Source organism: Chelon labrosus, assembly GCF_963514085.1.
Source record: "Chelon labrosus genome assembly, chromosome: 19".
Classification (NCBI taxonomy): Eukaryota; Metazoa; Chordata; class Actinopteri; order Mugiliformes; family Mugilidae; genus Chelon; species Chelon labrosus.
In genome coordinates, this window is record NC_140352.1 from 9,642,139 (window position 1) to 9,665,868 (window position 23,730).

At 39.6% G+C, this 23,730-nt stretch overlaps 1 protein-coding gene across 1 annotated transcript; it reads right to left on the reverse strand.

Moving 5' to 3' along the window:
- Positions 1-2,442: 2,442 nt before the first annotated feature.
- Positions 2,443-20,719, reverse strand: LOC311504275 (alpha-N-acetylgalactosaminide alpha-2,6-sialyltransferase 1-like; the record flags this gene model as incomplete). Its single annotated transcript, XM_084567294.1, has 7 exons — positions 2,443-2,761; positions 3,100-3,199; positions 3,813-3,896; positions 16,933-17,036; positions 17,115-17,253; positions 18,895-19,057; positions 20,701-20,719. 7 exons carry the CDS (start codon positions 20,717-20,719, stop codon positions 2,537-2,539), a joined length of 834 nt encoding a protein of 277 aa, XP_084423420.1. The 3' UTR covers positions 2,443-2,536.
- Positions 20,720-23,730: the final 3,011 nt, after the last annotated feature.

Sequence of the window (23,730 nt, forward strand, 5' to 3'; positions counted from 1 at the left end):
AATTAAAGAATGTCAGCTTTTATCCCAATTTAATCTGTAGCTTCATGTTTAAAGGACACTAAAATAAAGAAACTTATTTCACTTGTTATAAAGTTATTGTTTGCTCACGCCGCTTGCGAATGCTGAGTTTTTCTTCTGTTTTGTGTGTCTTTTGTTTTTTCTGTACTGCACAAATCTCATGCACTATTAACATACAGCAGGCAGGCATTGCTGAACATCACCAAATCAAACAGTCATTTTGAATTTACTGGCTTTATACCGGAGCTAGAACTCATTGCAGCCACCACTGCAGCCACCGGGAAGGCCCTGAAACACTGACCTCGAGTAAGCCAGATGACCCCAGGAAAGCGTTCTGGAGACGGTGTCACCGCTGTGTTTTTGGCCGCTGTTTACATTCTCCTGCCAACCAACTCCATGGCAGCGCTCTGCAAGCTCCATGATGTCATCAGCACTCTTGGGACTGTTCATCCTAATGCTGCTGCCACTAGCAACTTCAATCAGTGCAAGCTACAGACTGTATTCCCCAAATTCTACATCTGGACATTCCCACCCGTGAGAAAAACCCATCGGATCATGTGCACAGTAACATATGGGCTGCATACAGGGCAGGACCCCGCCCCCACCTCACCTTCAACACGGACAAGACCAAGGAGATGTTAGTGGACATAAGGAAGGAGAGGAATTGGTGACAATGAAATTATTTCACACTTGTTCTCTTGCTCTTCTTGTTTCTCCATTTTTATTTATTCTTAGGGTTAAAATACACAAATATTTTCACAGAAACATGATAATCAAACTGCAGACAGGTGAAATCTCTTCTTAACTTCCTAGCTAATAGTTGCTGTTCACCTACTGTCACCTGCTGGTATGAAGAGTTATTTCCTTTCATGTAGGAAAGGAGTCAGTGGGAAGATGAAGGTCTTATGACTAAAAAGTTCAAGTGATCAACAACATGCAAGGTTTTTGGTCTGACTTTCTGCTTGTTAAAAAACATTAAAAGAGTATAACAACATAAGCAAATTCTTACTGTTCTCCCCTTTTCTTTTTACTCTTTCTGTTCCTGAATGAATGAACAGTTTTGGAGCCAACTATCTTGTCAGTACAGGTCCCATTGTTACATTAAACTGACTCCTCCTTGCGGCCGAGCAGAGGTGAGTCCTCAGACTGTGAGTGCAAATTCTTGCCCAGAAAGTGACTCTCAGATCACTAATCTTCTCTGGCTTACAGACAGTCAAAATGTACCATGTTTATGCATGGTAGTGGCACCAATACGCTATCACTCATTTTCCACATTTATGTTAAAAAGAAAAACGTCAGTTTGAATAACTTGTATGCATGATTATCATGCAATTGACACATGTTGATATTGGAACTGGTTTCAGTGTTTATAAATGGCACAGCCACCCTACTCGCTGTACCTTGCACATGTTTAAAATAAAAACACGATTACAAGGTATGTTTATGAGCTCTTAGCCCAGTAAAACACAGTCTATACAATATATAACAGGGGGTCCCTGATTGGGGGTCCTTGGCTTGAAAAACATTGAAGACCCCTGTTTTATGTAATTTTCACACTTTGCAAATTCATCCTGGCCGACTGGACCTTTCTGTGTGGAGTTTGCATGTTCTCCCTGTGTCTGCGTGGGTTCTCTCCGGGTACTCTGGCTTCCTCCCACTGTCCAAAGACATGTTCGTTAGGTTAATAAATGATTCTAAATTGGTCGTAGGTGTGCATGTGAGTGTGAATGGTTGTCCCACACAGGCACAGAGAGAACATTCAAATGCACAGAAAGGTTGAAATCTTTTAGAAACGTGTGTCCCGGTGGGCTACAGCTTTTAATGTATGATGGGAGAACTACAAGGTCACTATGATTTTTATTCAGGATTAGTTTAAAGTTTGTGGAGGTTTTTTTTTCCGTTTAAATCCAATGAGAAACACCTAAAATACAGTCCACTCTATGCCCAAACGCACTTCTTATTTACTGTCAATAATTCAGAACTAGGTCACGACAAAATGTGAAAGACTACAGCAGCTTGCCTCTTGGAAATGATTAACTACTGATAATGTTGTATTATAGATAAAGTTCATTAATAACATTAGTCGCTGGTGTACTATCAAGAGTACAAGACCATCCAACAACAGAGAGACACTCTCTGGATTCTGTGGTGGATGATAAACATTCATGTTGGTGCCATATCATAAGTTATAGTCCCAACATTGTCCCCAACACCCCCAACTATCCCCAACATCAAATAGCTCGACACAACACAACACAACAATAGAAGAGCACCAGACCATCCAACAATAGACAGACATGCTCCAGATTCTGCTGGAGATGAAATGGACTTAGTAGATGAACAGATAGAGGCAGCTCTAGTAGGTTTAGGGCCCTGGGTAAATATGTGTATAATGTATATATCTTCTAAGTTGGCTTAATGAAGTACGTTCATGTTGGTGTCATATCATAAGTTAAATAATTCATAAATGTTGTGTTCAAACTGCTTTGAACAAGGGGTTACTATCGTATGAATTACCTTAGAGCCAAGGATTTGCTTTAACACATGTTAAATTCTTTTCTGTCCCTGATTCAGATTTCTGATATAGCTTAAGTATTTTCCTGTTGTGAAGCTTTTTCCACAAATTCTTCTCCATAGCGTAATCATGGTTGCCGTAGAAAATGACCTTGGTTCTAATATGCTTCTCAAAATAGTAGTTGGAGTATTTGCTGTAGTCTTCCGTCATGAAGCTGTATGCATTCACCTGAGGACGAGAGAGAGAAAGAAAACATGGAGGACAGGTGAAGGTTTAGAGTTCTTTTGGTCATAATAATGAGCAGGTGATTTTTCCTTGTAAAATATGGATTAAACCAATTAAACCAATGAAAATCCTTGACATGTGGATTTGCTCCAATTTACTTTGAATAGGATTTCCGATGTTGGGACTAACAGAACAAGATATCGCAGTTATGACCGAAATCTGGGTGTGAAACAGTGGAACTCCCTAAATGGACGCTTGGTGCTGCTTCAAAAAAAAAAATGCACTCATACCAAAAGCTGTTTTGGTCTTTATCAGTATCTATGTTTACTACATTAACTTACTGTGTCGCAGGTTTGCAGAGCCAGGAAGAGAATGAAAGCCCCATTAGTTGGTCTGACTATTGACCAGAATGAAGCATTCAGATTAGGTGACAATAAGAACCTGTCGGGTAATGAAAACACATAGCTTAGACTTAGATGTCTGTGAAGGTTCTCAGTCATCTGGGTCATGGTATATCCAAAAGCGTTTAAAAAAGGCAACTGGACTTGTAGAGATATTTTTTTTTTATTTTTTTTTTTTGAGAAGACGTCTTGTTACTCGGTAAAACGTCTTCTCAAAAAAAACAAAAAAAAACTCTACAAGTCCAGTTTCCTTTTTTAAACGCCTTTTGCACATTGGAGTAACTATATATCTTTTATATACACTTCTGCCAGACTCACTCACATTTTTGTTTAATTAATACTATGCTCTGGTTTCACCTGTCTCTAGTTATACCATCAGCCCTTGTGTGTGAGTGCATAACCCTGCCTTTGCCTTTGTCATATCGTCTGCTTACATTTGTTCCACACATTTAGGTCCTACTGCTACATAACCGTAACACGCTGAAAAGGTGGAGTAATGAAAAGTTATTACAAGAAAAGTACGTCATACATTTCATAAAATAGTTTTGCAAAAGAATGACTCGTGCCTCTTTTGTTACCACAACAGATACATTTATGGAAGCATATGGTTTAAACCACAGAAAGTTTGGATGGGTGTTTGACAGGAGGCTGACCTGTTTTGTACGTATTGGAGGAAGTCTTGGTGCAGAACGTAGAAGCGGCTCTCGTTGTACTGCGCTGAGTAGTACGTCCTTGGCCTGGAGGGTTAAAATACAAAAGCAACAGTTGAAAATGAAAGAACAAGCTGATGAAAGATTGCCATTTATGTTTGTACAACGTTGAGGCAGGACTGGGAACACGTCCCAGGTTACACATCGTTCTTCAGTTGATTTACTGTCAAGATTGTTGGCAGCTGTTGACATATGGGCGCATGCCTGCCGTATCAGAGCACAAGGACAAAGAGTTTGAACTGAAAATCGATTGAATGGCACCATTGAGTCTGGTGCACGTCACAGTAACAATGACCAACATAATGGCTTGGAGAACAAAAGTGTGTTTTTAAACTCTACATTTGCTTAGTCATTCTTCAGTTTTGTAAATCTGTTTTGAAATTCAGTGATATAATATACTTTCAATGTCAATTAAAGATTTTTTCCTTTTTAAATTAACAACGCGTACAATAAGTTATCTTTGTGGAAAAATAAATGTAAAAATGTCATGATAGTTTTCTCAATTTATTTCAAGCCAGAACCATAAAAACTACTATTATTGCCAAGTCACATACAAGACTTCATATAGCATAAGAGGAAACACTGAGGAACTGTAAAGTTATGTTATTCTAGCACAGATGATGAAGATTGTGTAGGACACTATTAAAAATTATATTTTAGGAAATAGCATTTTTAATAGTGTTTAAGTAAAAGAAAAAAAAAAAAGAAAAAAATAAAAAATATATATATATATATATATATATATATATATATATATATATATATATATACACTCCAGATCAAAATTTTAAGACCAGTTGAAAAATTGCATTTTGCACTGTTGGATCTTAAGAAGGTTCTAAGTAGTGCTTCAAAATGCAAAAAGAAGAAATGGGAGTGAAACAAGAAAAAGATTTGAGAAAGCAATTTATTGCAAACAACCATTAAACTGAAATAGGCTGTTCATCAGCTGATCAAAAGTTTAAGACCACAGCCTTTAAAAGCCCAAATCTTCGCAAAAATGTGGATTCAGTGTCATTTTCTGTCAGGTACCCACACTGTCATGTGGTAGACCCAAAAAAATTTCACCACCCCTGAGCCGGAGGATCCAATTGGCTGTCCGTCAAGACACGGGACGATCCTCGGCCCAAATTAAGCTTGTCACTGGTGCCAACTGCAGTCCCATAACCATTAGACGGCATCTGTGAGAGAAGGATTTTAAGAACAAAAAACGGCTTCAAAGACCTCGTCTCCTTCAACGGCACAAAATTGCCCGTTTGGAGTTTGCACGAGAGCACCAAACATGGGACATTGAAAGGTGGAAGAAAGTTTTATTCTCTGATGAGAAAAATTTAAACCTTGACGGTCCTGATGGCTTCCAACGTTACTGGCATGACAAGGGGGCGCCATCATGATCTGGGGGGCTTTTTCCTTCAATGGAACAATGGAGCTTCAGGTTGTGCAGAGGCGTCAAACAGCAGCTGGCTATGTGGAGATGTTGCAGGGGGCATCCCTCATGACTGAAGGCCATCGTCTGTGTGGTAATGACTGGGTTTTTCAACAGGACAACGCTGCAGTTCACAATGCCCGCCTGACAAGGGACTTCTTCCAGAGAAATAACATTACTCTTTTGAACCATCCTGCATGTTCCCCTGATCTAAATCCAATTGAGAACATTTGGGGTTGGATGGCAAGGGAAGTTTACAAAAATGGACACCAGTTCCAGACAGTGGATACCCTCCGTGAAGCCATCTTCACCACTTGGAGCAACATTCCCACTAGCCTCCTGGAAACACTAGCATCAAGCATGCCGAAACGAATTTTTGAGGTGATTAACACGAATGGTGCAGCTATTCATTACTGAGTCCTTTTTTGAAAATTTTATTTCTATTTTAGGGTTTTTTTTTTTTTTTTTGAGATGTGGTCTTAAACTTTTGATCAGCTGATGAACAGCCTATTTCAGTTTAATGGTTGTTTGCAATAAATTGCTTACTCAAATTTTTTTCTTGTCTCACTCCCATTTCTTCTTTTTGCATTCTGAAGCACTACTTAGAACCTTCTTAAGATCCAACAGTGCAAAATGTAAATTCTTGCAATTTTTCAACTGGTCTTAAAATTTTGATCTGGAGTGTATATATAAAAAAACGTCCCTCTCACCCTCTTGGGGTGGTATCTGTGTCATCTTCAAGCTCCTCTATCAGAGGCCTGGGAGTTTGAGGGTTCTGCGCAGTATCTTAGCTGTTCCTAGGACTACTCTCTTCTGGACTGAGGCTTCTGATGTTGTTCCTGGGATCTGTTGGAGACACTCCCCCAGTTTGGGGGTCACCGCCCCGAGTGCTCCTACTACCACGGGGACCGTGCTCGCCTTGACCTTCTACATCTGCTCCAGCTGTTCTTTCAACCCATGGTACTTTTCAACCTTTTCATGTTTCTTCCTTCTGATGTTGGCGTCTGCTGGTATCGCCACATCTATCACCACCGCCTTCTTCTGCTCTTTGTCTACCACCACTATGTCCAGTTGGTTAGCCAGGACCTGTTTGTCTGTCTGGAAGCTGAAGTCCCACAGAAGCTTGGCCCTGTTGTTCTCAGCCACCTTCTGTGCACTGAAAAAAATTACTTTTAGGCATTGTAATATTTACTTATTCAAATGTAGCAATTCTTACAGTGTAATATCAAGTTTCAGTGGGGACTAGAAAAAAACATGAAACTATAATACAACATATTCATGTAATAAATGTTCTTGATTTGGAAGAGTATTTTTTACTAGATATTTACTCGTAGTATCTAAATGATTTACCAACACCTGAAAATTTTAAGTAACTTTTACTAAATAAAGCTTCGCGCATTTGAATTCGCGCATGCGCCGTTGGACAATGCCTAGTGGTAGTGAGGCACACTTGAACTGAAGACCTGTCGCCGAAGAAGTCGCCATTTTGCTGCACCTGACTGTCGAAACGAGTGAGTATTCCCTTTTTGTTTTATATTTGTGGTCATATAGGAGTTCGTGTACATGTTGGTAATTTGATAATTGTCTGCTTGACGAACAGTAGCACACATTAGCGCTACTGTTCGTAGTTCCGGTAGGCTACAATTAGTTTGGATATCGGGTGATCAAAAGTTAGGCTACTCAGTTAACGTCTGCAAACGTTTGAGGTGAGTTGGAGGTTATCTTGATAATAAGCACGGCAACTTCTAAGTTAGAATATCTTCTCTCAAAACAAAAACGATAAAGGTTTTATATCTAAGTGTTTGTGGTTGAGGTCCAGTCGAAACAAAGTACTTTCTGAAACTTTTGGCGGCAATGTAGTGCTATGACTTGAGCCTTAAACTGTTAAGTCAGCGCTAGCCTAGCTATAATTTCACTGAAGTCCACATATGTAGCGCTACCAGAGCTAGTGAGCGGAGCTGAGCGGTGCGAATTTCCCGCTCCTCGCTCAGGTGGCTGTTCAGTCGGCCGCTCATCCGCTCAAATTCACGTCAGGCCGCTCCGCTCAATCTCCACCTAAAAGTCCTCCCGCTCCAGCGAAATCGCTCCACGCTCGCTCCAATTTAAAAGAGGGAGAAATAACCCTCTCAGTTTCCTTTCTAAAATATTTCACGAACTCCATCTTGCCATGGCATTTTTTTTTGGAAAATGAACGGTCTTGGTTTTATTAGGAAGAAATGAATTCTGGGTGGATTTGGGCACGTCAGGCTGGTGGTGTGAGCCATAGACATAATAAAGAGTAGACGCCGCATCGACCGCTACTGCCTATTGGCGCTGACGAGCCGTGGGGCCGCCATCTTGGACCGGGCAGCCGTTCCACTCAGTGTAATCTGTTTAGCAGGCGCAGTGAAGTGTCAGCGCATTTAATCAATCATAACTCGCGGAATACTTAACTGATTTTCACGCAGGTTTTTTTGCTGCAAACGTCATACATGTACCTATAAGCCTATTCACAGTGAACTAAATAGGATTTACTGTGGAAATGAAGTTGATATGAATGATTGAAGGAATTTGGTTTTGTTCCTCATTAGCATTGTCTTTTCTTGTCAATTGTATGCAGGAGGACCACCGCAGTGATCCTACTGGTCACGTTTTGAAGATTATGGTCGTCCATGGTGATTCCGAAGAGGATCCAGTTGATGTCTCCATCATTCTTGAAGGCAGGGAGGTGCTGCATGGATGTGGAAACACTGCAAGAGCTTGCATGTTACTTATGGGACTGATCTATGCCCTCAATCTTGCATACCCCAAACCACTGCGTTACACATTTGAGGTGTTTCAGAAATTTTCCTGGAACTGGATAGGATGAAGCTGACACCAAAAGTACAAGCATTGAAATTCAAATTGCTGTCTTAAACCCCCCCCCCCCTCCTCCATTTACTCAAAGATCATTTTGATGTAACGGGTCACCCATCTGATTACCTGTCTGCCTCCATCTCTCTCTTTCAAATAGTGTTCTCTGTTCTTGAACCATTGGTGTATAGTTGATGAAAAGCATGAAGTCATTCCAATGTATACTCTTTTTTTGTTTTTTTCCAAGTTTGTCACATGTTCTAAAAAATAGTGACGTTCAGGAAGGCAGGCTCTCTCTCTCTCTGAGTCTCTCTCTCTTTCTCTGACTCTCTCTCTCTCTCTCTCTCTCTCTCTCTCTCTCTCTCTCTCTGTGTTTGTCACATTTTCTGGAAAATAGTAGTGATTCAGGAGGTTTTGTGGTTCTGTCAGTACTAGTTTCCGTACTTGAAGTCCAGTTGGTATGGATGCTCGTCTGTATATTTATTCCATCAAATTGACTGCACCCCAGTGTTTTTGTTGTATCTTCACTTGAAATATCAGTGATATTTTGTTTGTTATATAGAGAATTTTTGTTTGAATTGGTAAAATAAAAGTGTAATTGCTTTTTACTTCAATAGTGTGATCCGTGTAATTTGCCATTCAGTAACATTTATCAGAACAAAACAAGCAACATTTACATAATTTTGGTGTGTAAGACCTCTCAATACAACTGAGTACTTAAAACAAAAACAAATCTAGTAAAATCTACTTATTATAAACATGTAAGATTTACTCCATATTTTCATGACCATGGTGTTTCTGTATTGACATGGTTAAGTAAAACTTACTTAATTTTTTCATAAATGTCAATGATAGTAGCAAGTACATTTTGATTGATTCTGGCAAGTAAGTTGTACTTGATATTACAGCATTACATTTACTTAGTTTTAATGAGTGCAATTTGTTACAAAGATTTTTTTAAGTAAATTCTACAAATCATTTTTTTGTGTGTGGTGTGGCCCATTGGGATTTGGGTACTTCTATTCCATATTGGTTACAGATGTTCCTGTACACTATTCCAGCTACTTGGTTGTGTCTCTCCATGTACGCTGACCCAGCTAGCATCTTACACCCTGCTACTGTGTGCTGGACTGTCTCAGGGGCATCTTTGCATAGTTTGCACCTTGGGTCTGATCTACTCTTGTAGATCTTGGCCTCTATGGCTCTTGTACCTAGGGCCTGTTCTTGTGCTGCCATGATCAGTGACTCTGTGCTGTCTCTGAGTCCAGCCTTTTCCAGCCATTGGTAGGTCTTCTCGATATCAGCCACTTCTTCAATTTGGTGGTGATATATGCCATGTAGGGACTTGTCCCTTCAAGTGATCTGCTTCTCTTCCTCTGCACTCTTATCGGGTTTCTGTTGCCTGAGACATTCACTTAGCAGTTCATTCGTTGTGGCCATTTTTCTGATGTACTCTTGGATTTTTGATGTTTCATCCTGGATAGTGGCTTTGATGCTCACTAGTCCTCGGCCTCCCTCTTTCCACTTAGTGTACAGTCTTAGGGTGCTGGATTTGGGGTGAAACTCTCCGTGCATGGTGAGGAGCTTTCTTGTCTTGATGTCTGTGGCTTCTATCTCCTCCTTTGGCCAGCTTATGATCCCAGCGGGGTATCTGATGACTAGTATTGCATACATGTTGATGGCTTGGATCTTGTTCCTGCCACTCAGCTGACTTTTCAGGACCTGCCTTACTATCTGGAGGTATTTGGTTGTGTTTGACTTCCTTGTGGCTTCCTTGTGGTTTCCATTAGCCTGTGGAATACCAAGGTACTGTCTTGGATATCACCTATGTTGCCCTCTGGTAGGTCAACCCCTTCTGCTAATTGTTGCTCCACTTTGGAATCGGTACCCGTAACCACTCTTTGTGATGATCTGACTGAGGGTTTCAGGCCTATGCAGAACAGCAGTGATGATAGCGCATCTCCTTGGTATATGCCGCATTTGATGTTGACTTGCGCAACTGGCTTTTATATATATATATATATATACACTACCGGTCAGAAGTTTTAGAACACCACACTTTTTCCAGTTTTCTACTGACAATTATTCAGTTTAGTGTCTCATTGCACTCTGAAATGAAAGCATAGAACAAATAGGCAATTTTAGCTGAAAAAGAAATCGTGGAATCAATTTATAGACCAAAATGTATTCTAAACTTTTGACTCATCAAAGTAGCCACCTTTGGCAGATATAACAGCTGAACACACTCGTGGCATTCTTTCTACAATAGAAATCAAATATTCTTCAGAAAGTTCTTCCCAAGTCTGTTGCAGAAGTTCCCATAAATGTGTGGCACTTGTAGGCAAGGCTGGATTAAGAATTCAGAGGCCCCTGGGCCAGACTCTTATAGGCCCTCACACGCACGCCTGCACGTGTAATGGGTAGAGAAAATGTCCTATTATATTTAATTAACACAGTTACCCCCTTCTATTTTTTTTATTTTATTACATTTAAGTGTTCCATTTATTCCACTTCATGCCGCTAGATGGCGCTGTTTCACTGTACCACCATAGTGGGTTACCGTGTAGTCCAGGCAAACTAACTCATTTTGGAACCAAAAATAGAAGTAATTGTAAAAGAATTTTTTTTTAGCATAGATCATTTCTATGAGGTGTCCAGAACAACATACTAAAAGTCCTAAGAAATCCTAGTTGAGGAAATATGTTAGTTTCTCATCAATCCGAAATGTGTGCCATAAGGCCAGGCAGCAATACCCCAATGGGGCTATTTTTTTCCTTTACTCCTATCAAAATGAAACTTTACACAATGAAAGTACCCATGAAAAGTAACATTTTTCGTATTACAAGTTTCTTTTAAAATGTATTTTAATATGCAAATGAGCTATAGGCGAATATAGGCTTTTTTTTATTTGTGAACAAGCCTAACCTAATGACATGATAGAAAGTCAGAATTGCCATTTTAGTCATTAGTAACGTGGTGAGATTACATTTTGGGCTGGTAGATTTACAAATGATTGGTATTGTTGGTAAGATTACGAGATAACAGGCAGATGTCATTCTTACAAACGAAACGATTCACTCTCACATGATGACAGATGAAAACCAGACAGACACACTTTCCAGACATTCCAGCTCTTTAAATAATTTTGCCAGACACCAAAACTGCTTCTCTTTTTGTAGTAGGCAAGTATTTCAGACCAGACGGGCCACACATCAGACTTCCACCGTTTGTAAAGTAGCTTTGCAGTGTTATGAGAAGCTAGCGACAGTAATATCTAGGCTAGAAACCCAATCAGAACATTTTAAGTTACCAACTCCTTTCTAACTAGACATTTTACTGTAGAGACATTTTGCTTAAGGCCAAAACTACTTCACCTTCACCAGCATCACCTAGCCTACTGAAATGAACTAACGTTAGCTTGCCAGCACTAGCAAATTCTATTGGGCCTAATTTCATTGCTTGACAACACTGTTTTCTTTTCTTTTTTTGTTTATGCAGTGTGTAATGTATGTAAACAGGGGAAATGGAGAAGTGTAAAATATGTAATGAGTCATTCAGTGATGAAAACACATCGGTTGTTCTACGAGCAAAAGGCAGCAATGGTGTGAACCGTGCCAGTGCTCAACGTGGAAGTAGCTTAGTGACAATTCCTGGAAACAGAGTACACATCGAATGCCGCCGCAACTATTGTAAAGCAGAAAATATTGTACGTGATAATGTATTACCATCTTTGCAACAACCACAAATCAAACATAATCTCCGCTCAGAATAGAACTTCAATTTTCAAGAGCATTGCTTGTTCTGTGGACAACCAACTGAAATAGATAAGAAAAATAAGCACAGAGAGAAAATGTATATCTACCAGGTAAGAACAGGAGACTTCCAGGAAAGGATTGTGCAGGTTTGCCACTTAAGAAACAATGAATGGTCTAATGCAGTTTTGGGGAGAATATCATCTGTCCATGACCTTCATGCAGCCGATGCAATGTACCACAACATATGCAACAGTAACTTTCGAAATATGAAGAATATTCCGAGTCAATTCTCTGCAAACCCAGGCAACAAACCCAAAAGATTCAAAGTCAGAAGACCAGAAGATTATGAGAGAACAACAGCATTCCTAAAGGTGGCAAACTTTTTAGAAGAATACGATGATGAACAAATTACTATTCAAGACCTTATGGTAAAGATGACAGAGTACTTGCAAGGCACAGATTGTGAACCATATTGTGCAAAGTGGATGAAAATCAAAATAAAGGAACACTTTGGAGATGTGATGACTGGCCTGGAAAATCAATGTGTGGTCACTTTGCGAGACACAGCCCACTCAATTCTTCATGAATTTCACAAGCAACAAACATCTAATAATCCAGAAGGGGTCGAGGATCCAGGCTGGATTTAAAAAAAAAAAAAAAAAAAAAAACATAAAAAAAAATTAAAAACACCAAAAACACAAAAACACCTCCCCTTTTGTTGCTACCTTGTCGTGGTGGGGAGGCTTGTGTTCCTCTGTGACCCTGAAGACTATACCGGCGGGGGTTATACCCCTGGCAGGTACTACCAAGCCAGGCAGTTTTCAGGTTAGAGGCCAGTCTAAAAGCAGCAGGATGATTGGATGAAGATTGGGCCGATATATTTATCATACATATGAATGGTGTTTCTGCCTATACAAATTAGGACATATTCAAAGTGTAAAGCTCATGTGCATATTCAAATTCATTTCAAAAGAAACTTGTAATACAAAAAACTTACTTTTGGTTGTATTTTGGGCATATTCGACTAGTGTATAGGTCATTTGCATACTAAAATACATTTTCAAAGAAACTTGTAATACAAAAAATGTTACTTTTCATGGGTACTTTCATTGTGTAAAGTTTCATTTTGATAGGAGTAAAGGAAAAAAAATAGCCCCATTGGGGTATTGCTGCCTGGCCTTATGGCACACATTTCGGATTGATGAGAAACTAACATATTTCCTCAACTAGGATTTCTTAGGACTTTTAGTATGTTGTTCTGGACACCTCATAGAAATGATCTATGCTAAAAAAAATTCTTTTACAATTAGTCTGTCGTAAAAAAAGTTAATTTTTGGTTGTATTTTGGGCATATTTGATTAGTGTATAGCTCATTTGCATATTAAAATACATTTTCAAAGAAACTTGTAATACAAAAAATGTTACTTTTCATGGGTACTTTCATTGTGTAAAGTTTCATTTTGATCGGAGTAAAGGAAAAAAAATAGCCCCATTGGGGTATTGTTACCTGGCCTTATGGCACACATTTCGGATTGATGAGAAATTAACATATTTCCTCAACTAGGATTTCTTAGGACTTTTAGTATGTTGTTCTGGACACCTCATAGAAATGATCTATGCTAAAAAAAATTCTTTTACAATTAGTCTGTCGTAAAACGCTACTTTGCCTGGACTAGTGGAGACGGTAGCTCGAGCGCTCAGAAATAAACGTCCAGCGCTTGAGAAAGATTAATTTTGTTCGTCTCCACTGCTTTCTAACCCACAGGTATGTTTAAACCTTTCCAATCCCTGTTAATATATATCAATATATCCAGTACGGTTGCCTATGTGATGTATGTTGTCATGTCTGGTGAAGAAAGGTTATTATGATGTGTTTATATGTATATGTATTAGCCTGTAACCGTCAGTGAAGGTTTTGTTCTTTCGTTTTTCTGTACGGACTGTAAACAGTGTTGTGTTGATTAACATAGGTAACATCAGTATGTGTAATCTATAATGTTTTGGTCTCCCTGTACTTGGTATAATTTTGTTTATTGCCGGTGCTCTGTTCAGTATACATTTCGTTAGCCAGAGCCTGTCAATGTTCTATGGAGGTTATGCCGCCGTTAGTGGATGTGCGCGTGCCTGTTGACACACACGCAAACGGCAGACCGATGCGTTGTGTTGGTGATTGATTAACAGTCACACAAACAGTTAAATCCTCTATAGTATTCTATATAACTATATAATAGTTTGTTTGTATTGTAATGTATTTCATATAAGTAGTCCAATGTAGCCTCTGATCCGTTGTATGGTTCACTTTAAAGAAATAAACGTCCAGCGCTTGAGAAAGATTAATTTTGTTCGTCTCCACTGCTTTCTAACCCACAGTGCTATTTAGCCTGTGGCCTTATACCTGCCCAGATTCCCCTAGGTCTGAGGCCGGTAATACACGCACACACACGCACGCACGCACGCACGCACGCACGCACACACACATTCTTTGACTCCATTTGCATGTTGCTCCTTTTAACTTGTACAATCTACAACTGTGTAGATTCAAATTTCGCGGTCATCTGTCATCTGTTTTTTTTTTTTCAACTGTCATCTATGTGTGTACATGTTTACGTGTGTACGGCCCCGTCATCATCGCCCGGACAAAGACAGCAAAACAAACACTCTTTGGGTAGGCTATAAATTTATAACTCATCACACACTTAATGAGATCTACTCCAGTGTTGTTTTTGGCAGCCATTTTAGATTTAGTCTTAGTCTTTTGGACGAAAATGCTTATTAGTTGTCATTTCTATATGTGATGGTTTTAGTCTAGTTTTAGTCGACGAAAACTCAAAAAGGTTTTAGTCTAGTTTTAGTCAATTTTAGTTAAAAGAAAAAAAGAAAGTATTTTCACTCGTAATTACAATAATAAAGGAATGGTTTTAGACAGACAAGTTTTCCACCCAACAGCAAATACTTTCTGATCTACTATAAGGATTATGCATTACACACAGATAAAATGGTAACAGTGTATATATAGTCATATTAATTGGTGCTACAGTGTTAAAAGCTCTATCCAGCTTTGTTTTTATTTTTATCAAGAAAAACTGGTGCACTGCACCTTTACAAAAATAGCGCTGTCTCTTTAAGAAATACGGTAGTCTTGAGTTGTTGTTGAATTTGTGCGTGGCTGTGGATGTGTGCCGCTGAACTGAGGGCATGTTGCAAATATAAAGTAAAAATAAATAAAGATGAACGTTTGTCTTGCTGTTTGTTTTGGAGTTGCAACAGATAAATGTTTTAGACTAACATCTAAAAAAAGTTTTCAGTGGCTATCTACCGGTCGATCGAGATTTACGTAATGAGCACCCCTGCCATAGATCATCTCGTCGTTTCTGACCACCAAGGCCCTTGCCGCTGCCACTAAGGTCCATCATTTAGTGTGACTGCGACGGCAGGCGTGTTGTGCAGAATGTGCACAGATGCTGGCGTGATGCCATGTGGTGGGCGTGACCAAACAAGGATAGGCCCGGTTCAGGATCCGGGCTTGCTTGTAGGTTGCTTGGCTTTCACTCTTCAGTTCAGTTCATCCCAAACCAGCTCGATGGGGTTTAAGTCTGGAGACTGTGCTGGCCACTCCATGTTTTCAAGCTTACCATCTTGTTCTTTTTTTCCTGAGGTAGTTCTGGCATAGCTTGGACCTGTGTTTTGGGTCATTATCTTGCTGTAGGATGAACCTCTGACCAACTAGGTGCATACCAGAGGGTATTGCATGACGCTGCAGAATGCTGTGGTAGCCGTTTTGGTTCAGGGTGCCTCTCACTCTGTACAAGTCACCGACCCTGGATCCAGCAAAACAGCCCCAGACCATCACACTTCCTCCTCCATGCTTGACAGTTGATGTCACACACTGTGGAACCATCCTGTTGCCTACTTGACGGCGTACAAAGATCCTGCGTGATGAATTGAAAATTTGACATTTTGATTCATCAGTCCATAATACCTTCTTCCAGTCTTCAGTAGTCCAATGGTGGTGTTTCATGGCCCAGGCGAGCCTCTTTGTCTTATTCTGGCATCTTAGCAATGGCTTTCTTGCTGCAACTCTTCCTGTCAAACCTGCAGCTCGCAGTCTTCTCTTCACAGTTGAAACTGAGACTTGCTTACTACGACCACTATTAAGCTGTGCTTGAAGCTGTTGTCCTGTGAGCCGCCTATCACGCAAGCTTTTAACTCTCAGAAACTTGTCCTCTGATTCAGTTGTGGCTTTGGGTCTGCCAGACCTCTTCCTGTCAGAGTTTTCCCCAGTTTCTGAGTGCCTTTTGATGGTGATGAAAACTATACTCACAGACACCTTGACTTTCTTTGCAATTTCCCTGTAAGAAAGACCTACATTTTTAAGTGTCTTGATGGTCTCTCTTCCATTGTTAATTGCCTTCTTCTTGCCATTTTTGGAGCAACACACTACTTTCTGCAGTACAATACTGTTCACCTGATGCTCATGAGGGTCTGGTACCACAGTGTGTTCCAACACTACTTTTATGCAAACAGAGGGGGTTGTAAGTAATCAAGAAAAGTTGGAACACCTTTATGAATTAGTAGCACCAGCTTTCAAGGCTGATTCAACCTTCATTGCTGCAGAACAGCTTTAAATTATTAACCCATGTGTGTTAAATTATTAATATATGTGTGTATGTATATGTGTATATATACAGTGGGGAAAATAAGTATTTGATACACCGCCGATTTTACAAGTTTCCCCCCTTATGAAGAATGGAGAGGTCTGTAATTTTCATCATAGGTACACTTCAACTGTGAGAGACAGAATCTAAAACAAAAATCCAGAAAATCACGTTGTATGATTTTTAAATAATTAATTTATGTTTTATTGCATGAAATAAGTATTTGATCACCTACCAACCAACAAGGATTCTGTCTCTCACAGTTGAAGTGTACCTATGATGAAAATTACAGACCTCTCCATTCTTTATAAGGGGGGAAACTTGCAAAATCGGCGGTGTATCAAATACTTATTTTCCCCACTGTATATATATATATACACACCTATAATATTTACAGCACATTGTAGTACGGGCCAGAACGGACTCTTTCTCCTTTCAGAAGACCCTCCAGCCACTGGAAGTCCCTCATTCCTTCAGGAATCATGACGTACTTTATCCCCTGCCAAAGAGGAAGACAAACGTTATCTATATTGTGAATATAAACAACATCACACCATCTTCGTTTCAGTTCCAGTACCTCATCATGAGGGGCAGACGTGTAGCCGTACTTCTTGAACATATTTAGCGATGCGGTGATGGAGTGGGCCGTGTGAACGTACACAGATGTTCTGTTTCTTACGTCTTCCTCATAACCTTCGGTCACGGCACCATTCATCCTGCCTCAAAATAAATAAATAAATAAATAAATAAATAAATAAATAAATAAATAAAATTAATAATGGATGAAAATGACAAAGAGGAAAGTTTAGGTAATGAGCTCCACTAATGCCATTTTTAATGCAATAAAATTGGCAACCAAAATAAAAATAGCAAAAATTTTATATATTAATCCAATAATATTGGATTTTCATAATTAACTTCATACATCCTTTTATTTTTGCATCAAATGATGCTATAATGGGATACATCTAATAGGAAGAACATTCTAAACATATGATACTAAAGGCCTAATGTAATGCTTAACAAATGCTACCAACAGGTTTGATCCTTTTTTCTTTCCCACTGGAAACCATTTTTTCTGTCTATTATGGAGCCTGTAGAGTTAAGTATTGACTTACAGTTTAGTAAGTGTTTTGCTGATTTTAAACTGTTTAAACAGAATTGTTTCTGCTTCATCATTATAAAACTTTCCTTTATGGACAGTTTAAACACCAGTTTAATACCCTAATAAAAAAGTAACTCAATAGAGCTCATAGGCTCCAAAAACTAAAGATAAAGATAACTTTAAGATCTATAACGATCTATACCGAATGAGCAGCCCATGAAAAGCCAAATATTGGTGTATTGTCGATCAGGAAAACCTCCAGTACAAATCTGACTGGACTGATTAGTTTGTTTTATTTTTTAGCGAATCACACCAATGCTAAGACAACTTGCTTATTATGCATGCAGACTGTAGCCGTAAGTTGAAAGCGGCACTTCAACACTCAGCATGCTACCTGTTTTAATGCAGTGGTCCATACATTTTAATTTACATCCTGTAAACATTGGTTTTGAACTTACTTTGTTTAAAGAGTGCTTTTTTTTCCCCTGGTTTGATGCTCAAAACAGGCTTCGTGAACCCCAGGCCTAAATGAATATTATTATTACTACTAGTACACCACTTCTGTAGGTACTGCATCAAAGAGAAACCACTGTTTTGTTTTTTTCCCTAATTTTTTTTACTTTATTTGACATGGGGAGTAAGAAAGTGAGAGAGAAAGTGAAGTATTAGATGCACAAACCCAGAAACCAACAAAATGAAGGTCCTTCAAACATCCCAGACTTTCTCCTTTGACTCACTCTAAGCAAACACAACACCGCCACCAAAGATCTTGCCACACACGCACCTCGTCATCCAGGACTGATGCCGCTTGTGCTTCTGAGCCAGTGAACTTTAATCTCACAGAAACTTGACACTAGGCAAAGAGAAGGCGTTTTTGATTAGTTTGCTCTGGACAAACTAATCAACTTTACACGTCCTTCATACAACTGTGTGAAAGCTGAAGAACATTTCAACAACATATTGATCCTGAGCACACCAACAACTCCACCAAGAAAGGGATCAAAGAGAAGAAATGGACAGATATTAATGCCATGGAAGTCTTGTTGGGGGATTTGAAGCCAAGGGGGTGGTTACTGCGTGCACAGGAGAATATCTGTTGGTATTTTATTATGATTAAATACATTTTAACTGACATACATTATAGATTATAATAACAATTTCCATCAGTTGATTGGCTTTGAAACCTTACAGCACACTCGGTGGGGATTGACAAAGAAAAAATAACTAATTTTCTTCCCACACTCTTTCTTACCTGAAAACATAATCATGAGAATCAATCTCTGCGCCAACTTTGGAGCCATTGAGGATTCCTGCTGTACCCACCACAGCGCAGTGCACACAGCCATCACCTCCTGGTTTTGGAAGGAGCAGAGACTCTGTTGGCTTTGGAATCAGCTTCAGTGAAGGCATCACATCTGCAAATACAAGCATACATGGAAATAGATGTAATAACACTGTAACGTAACAGATTACTTTTAATTGATGGTAACGTTGTAACCTAATTAACTACTTTCCAAAGTAACTATACCCAACACTGGTTATGTAAAACTGAAAAAACAGCAGTCCCTTATACCTTTGAGGCCTTATTTGTTTCCAATTTGAATATTTCCAGCAAAATCTTTACCTCTGTGTGTACGATAGGTGGATGGGACAGGGAAAAAAAATGCGTGGGAGAGGAGTCTCAGATGGAGTAGAGATGGAGTTGGACCAGCTGCTCACGTTGCACCGTGAGAATATCTGCAGCAACAACATACACAATTTGCAAAAAATTTACTAAATTAGTTCTGTAAACCCCCTCCCCCCAAAAATACCTATATTGACATTTTTTTAATTGTAAAAAAAATAAATAAAAATACACAGACGGAGAGCTGGTGAATTTAAAGATTTAAAGACATTTTCATTCTAGCAGGAAGTTAGATGAAAAGATCAATAACACAGCTGTAAAACTAATATATAATATTGTTTTATTACATATATTATTTTGCTCACTCTCTTCTGCCAGTTGAGCTAAAATTTGACTTTGAGGAAAACATTTTAGGTTGCTTTTTTACTGCAAGTTAGACATTATGTAATTGTTACTATAAGCCAGGGCACACTGGCTAGCTTACCATAAGGAATAAAAACAAAATGTTGGTTTTTATGTAATTTAATCTGTAGCTTCATGTTTAAAGGACACAAGTGAATAAGCTTATTTCTCTTGTCATCATTCTATTTCCCATTTTCGTCTTGTAACCCCCACCCTCACCATCCCTCTGTTCTCATTTTTTCCTCTTCCATCTTCATTACAGGAACCAGGGGGACAAAAATCCGAAGATTCCCGAGATTTGCCCCCACCCTGAGTCTCACTCCCTGAGTTCCTCTACCGTCATCAGTCTACACATTTCTCCCCCTTTTCATCCCATCCCCTAGACCCCTTTTATCCCATGCCCTCAACCTCTTCTCATCCCTTTCATCCCATCCCCTTCGACCTCCTTTCATCTCTTCCCCTTGACCCTTTATTGCTCACGCCTCCTTTTATCTCTTTCATCCAATCATCTCAACCCTTTTCATCCCATCCCCTCAACCATTTTCATCCCTTTTTGTCCCACACCTCAACCCTTTTCATCCCATCCCGTTTGACCTCCTTTCAGCCTTTCCCTTCGAGCCTTTTCATCCCATCCCTGCAACCCCTTTCATCCCATCCACTTGACCCCTTTTCATCCCATCCCTGCAACCCCTTTCATCCCATCCACTTGACCCCTTTTCATCCCATACCCATCAACCCTTCTCATCCCTCCATCTATTTGTCTCACAGCCTGTCTATCAATAAACTTATTTGCATTGTTAAAGGTGTGGTCATTGTTAGTGAATCTGTTTTGTTAAACTATTCCTTTAAATGATGATGGAAGTGCTCTGTAAAGGACACACCAAGGCTACAATTGGCCATTTGCTGATGCTGGAGCGTTGGTGAGTTTTTGCCGTGTATCCTGGAGTGATGGAACTAGTCGGACCCCTGTCGATGATTTTTCAACCGATTCAACAACTTGAATTGGTGACAATGAGATTCTTTCACACTTACTCTCTTGCATCTCTTCCATCTTTATTTATTCTTAGGGTTAAAATACACAAATATTTTCACAGAAACAAGATCATCAAACTGTAGACGGGTGGTAGCGCTTCCAAACTTCTGAGCTAATAGTTACTGTTCATCTACTGCCATCTGCTGGTATGAAGAGTTATTTCCTTTTATGTAGGCGCAGAACATACTGGCCAGCAAGGAAATAGTTTTTGTGATGTGTTCAAGTGCCACTTTTTGGTTCAGACAAAAGCGATGTGAGGCAATGTCACACTTGGTCTTCACTGATGGGAGTCAGTGACAATCCAAAAGTGGTTGGTTGGGGGGGTTGTGGACCATTGCACCGTAGGACTTTCATAGGTTTTGGGGGGGTTATGGTTGTCATGGCAACATATGTCAAGAAGGTAGCAATTTGGGGGTCCCATTCCTCACAGGGCTCCAAACAGCTTCTTGGTTTACCTGTCCTGACAGTGTGCTCCTGATTTGTTGTCACTGGTACGTCTTTTGTGCTTCTTTCAAATGTCTGTTTTTTTTAAACACGTCAGTTTTCGGACACTGTTAAAGTTGTCCAGTGTGATGAATAAATAATTAACAGAAACTATTTAATATAGTAATTAAACAAAACAATGCACACCTTTCTATTTTATCATTTTATGACTGAGATGATTAGTTACCTTTTAAATGGTGTACACATATACTATATAGTGGCTCTTTTTCTTTTTCTTTTTTTTCCATGGGACCCCAAACAGTTGCTTGTTTTTTCCTGTCCTGACGGTGAACCCCTGACAAGCAGTTCTTTGTTGCTGGTTTGACATGTCTGGACCAGAGGCGTCACTAAGTTTTAAGGACAGGGGGGCTTAGCCCCAAGGAGATGTACAGGATGTGAGCAAACGAGCGCACAAGCACAAAATTTCACAAACAGCTAGCAAAGACTGAGAAATTATTTCTCAGTTATTAGTAGTTATTTATTAGTATTTATTATCAGTCTGTTTTTTTTAATACAGTACAACAATAAACAAAGGTTTGCACAGTAGAAGAATGTTTACAGCATTAACAAGAAAAAAATGGCTACAGTTGCAAGTTACTTGGTGGGTGGAAGCATCAAAGAATGCCGTCTGTTTTTAAGGGTGGCAAATCGGTTTATCACTCTGCTGTGACTCAGATGCTGAAGCTCGGCTTTTTCAATTGACATGACTGCAAGACTGTCTCCCCTCTCACTCACTGTGCTCCTCTGCCCTGTGCTCCTCTGCCCTGACTCCTACAGGCCAATAGGGGTGGTGGAGTGATTATTATTAGTGTAATTATTATTATTATTATTATTATCCACTGATGATAATCATACGTGAATGAGCTCAGCTCCTGTTTCACGGTGTGCATCCATGCGTAAAGTAAGAAACACAGCTGATACTCCAGAAGGAAGTCACCCCAAAGATATGGTGAGAGAGCGCACACTGAACTCTAAACAACCAGGACCTTCAAAGTGCATTTCAGACTAACTAGCTAGCTAAGTAGCAGCGTTCTTTTACAGCTGGGATGTAACTTTTGACCCAAAACAACAAAGGTAAGACGTGCGCAGAGATTGTCTGTAGTGTGTAAGCCAGGTTTTTATTTGTCAAACATGGAGAATTTCATTAATTACATGGGACTTTCTGCTGTTAGCTGGGGGCTGGAGCTAACTAATTGTTACTACCAGCAGTGATGAATACTTACTTTCCTGAAAAACTTTCTTATATCCATTTGCGCATCCATCCATCCATTCATGTTCTTCTCCTAAAGGTGTTCTGTTTGGCTCTGGGTGGCTGCCGGTACCGAGCCGCAAGCAAGGTCGCAGGAAAAACGTGGACTGGATTTTCAGTAATGTGGGCGTTCTGAACAAGGATTTGGATAACAACGTACCAAAAGGGCTCTCTCTACCGTACACTACGAAGTGATGGGAAACTTACAGATATATGATCACATTTAAGTCCTTAATGGCAGGTTATATGATTATTTATTTAAACTTATATGCTGGCCGCGTTATATTGAATTTGTCGGCATTTTTCTGTTAAAAAAAAAAAATAAAAAAAAAAATTAATAAAACAACACCAAACTATTTAGGGGGGCTTAAGAATATTTTAGGGGGGCTTCAGTCCCCCTAAAACAGGCCTAACGACGCCACTGGTCTGGACCTTTAAGTTATTAACAAGATGAAGGTCTTATAACTAAAAAGTTCAAATGATCAACAACATGCAAGGTTTTTGGTCTGACTTTCTGCTTGTTAAAAAACATTAAAAGAGTATAACAACATAAACAAATCCTTACTGTTCTCCCCTTTTCTTTTTACTCTTTCTGTTCCTGAATGAATGAACAGTTTTGGAGCCAACTATCTTGTCAGTACAGGTCCCATTGTTACATTAAACTGACTCCTCCTTGCGGCCGAGCAGAGGTGAGTCCTCAGACTGTGAGTGCAAATTCTTGCCCAGAAAGTGACTTTCAGTAAATCATATCACTAATCTTGACAGACAGTCAAAATGTACCATGTTTATGCATGGTAGTGGCACCAATACGCTATCACTCATTTTCCACATTCATGTTAAAAAGAAAAATGTCAGTTTGAATAACTTGTAACTTATCATGCAATTGACACATGTTGATATTGGCATTGGTTTCAGTTGACAAGGTGTGTTTATAAATGGCACAGCCACCCTACTCGCTGTACCTTGCACGTGTTTAAAATAAAAATACGATTACAAGGTATGTTTATGGGCTCTCAGCCCAGTAAAACACAGTCTATACAATATATAACAGGGGGTCCCTGATTGGGGGTCCTTGGCTTGAAAAACATTGAAGACCCCTGTTTTATGTAATTTTCACACTTTGCAAATTCATCCTGGCCGACTGGACCTTTCTGTGTGGAGTTTGCATGTTCTCCCTGTGTCTGCGTGGGTTCTCTCCGGGTACTCTGGCTTCCTCCCACTGTCCAAAGACATGTTCGTTAGGTTAATTGGTGATTCTAAATTGGTCGTAGGTGTGCATGTGAGTGTGAATGGTTGT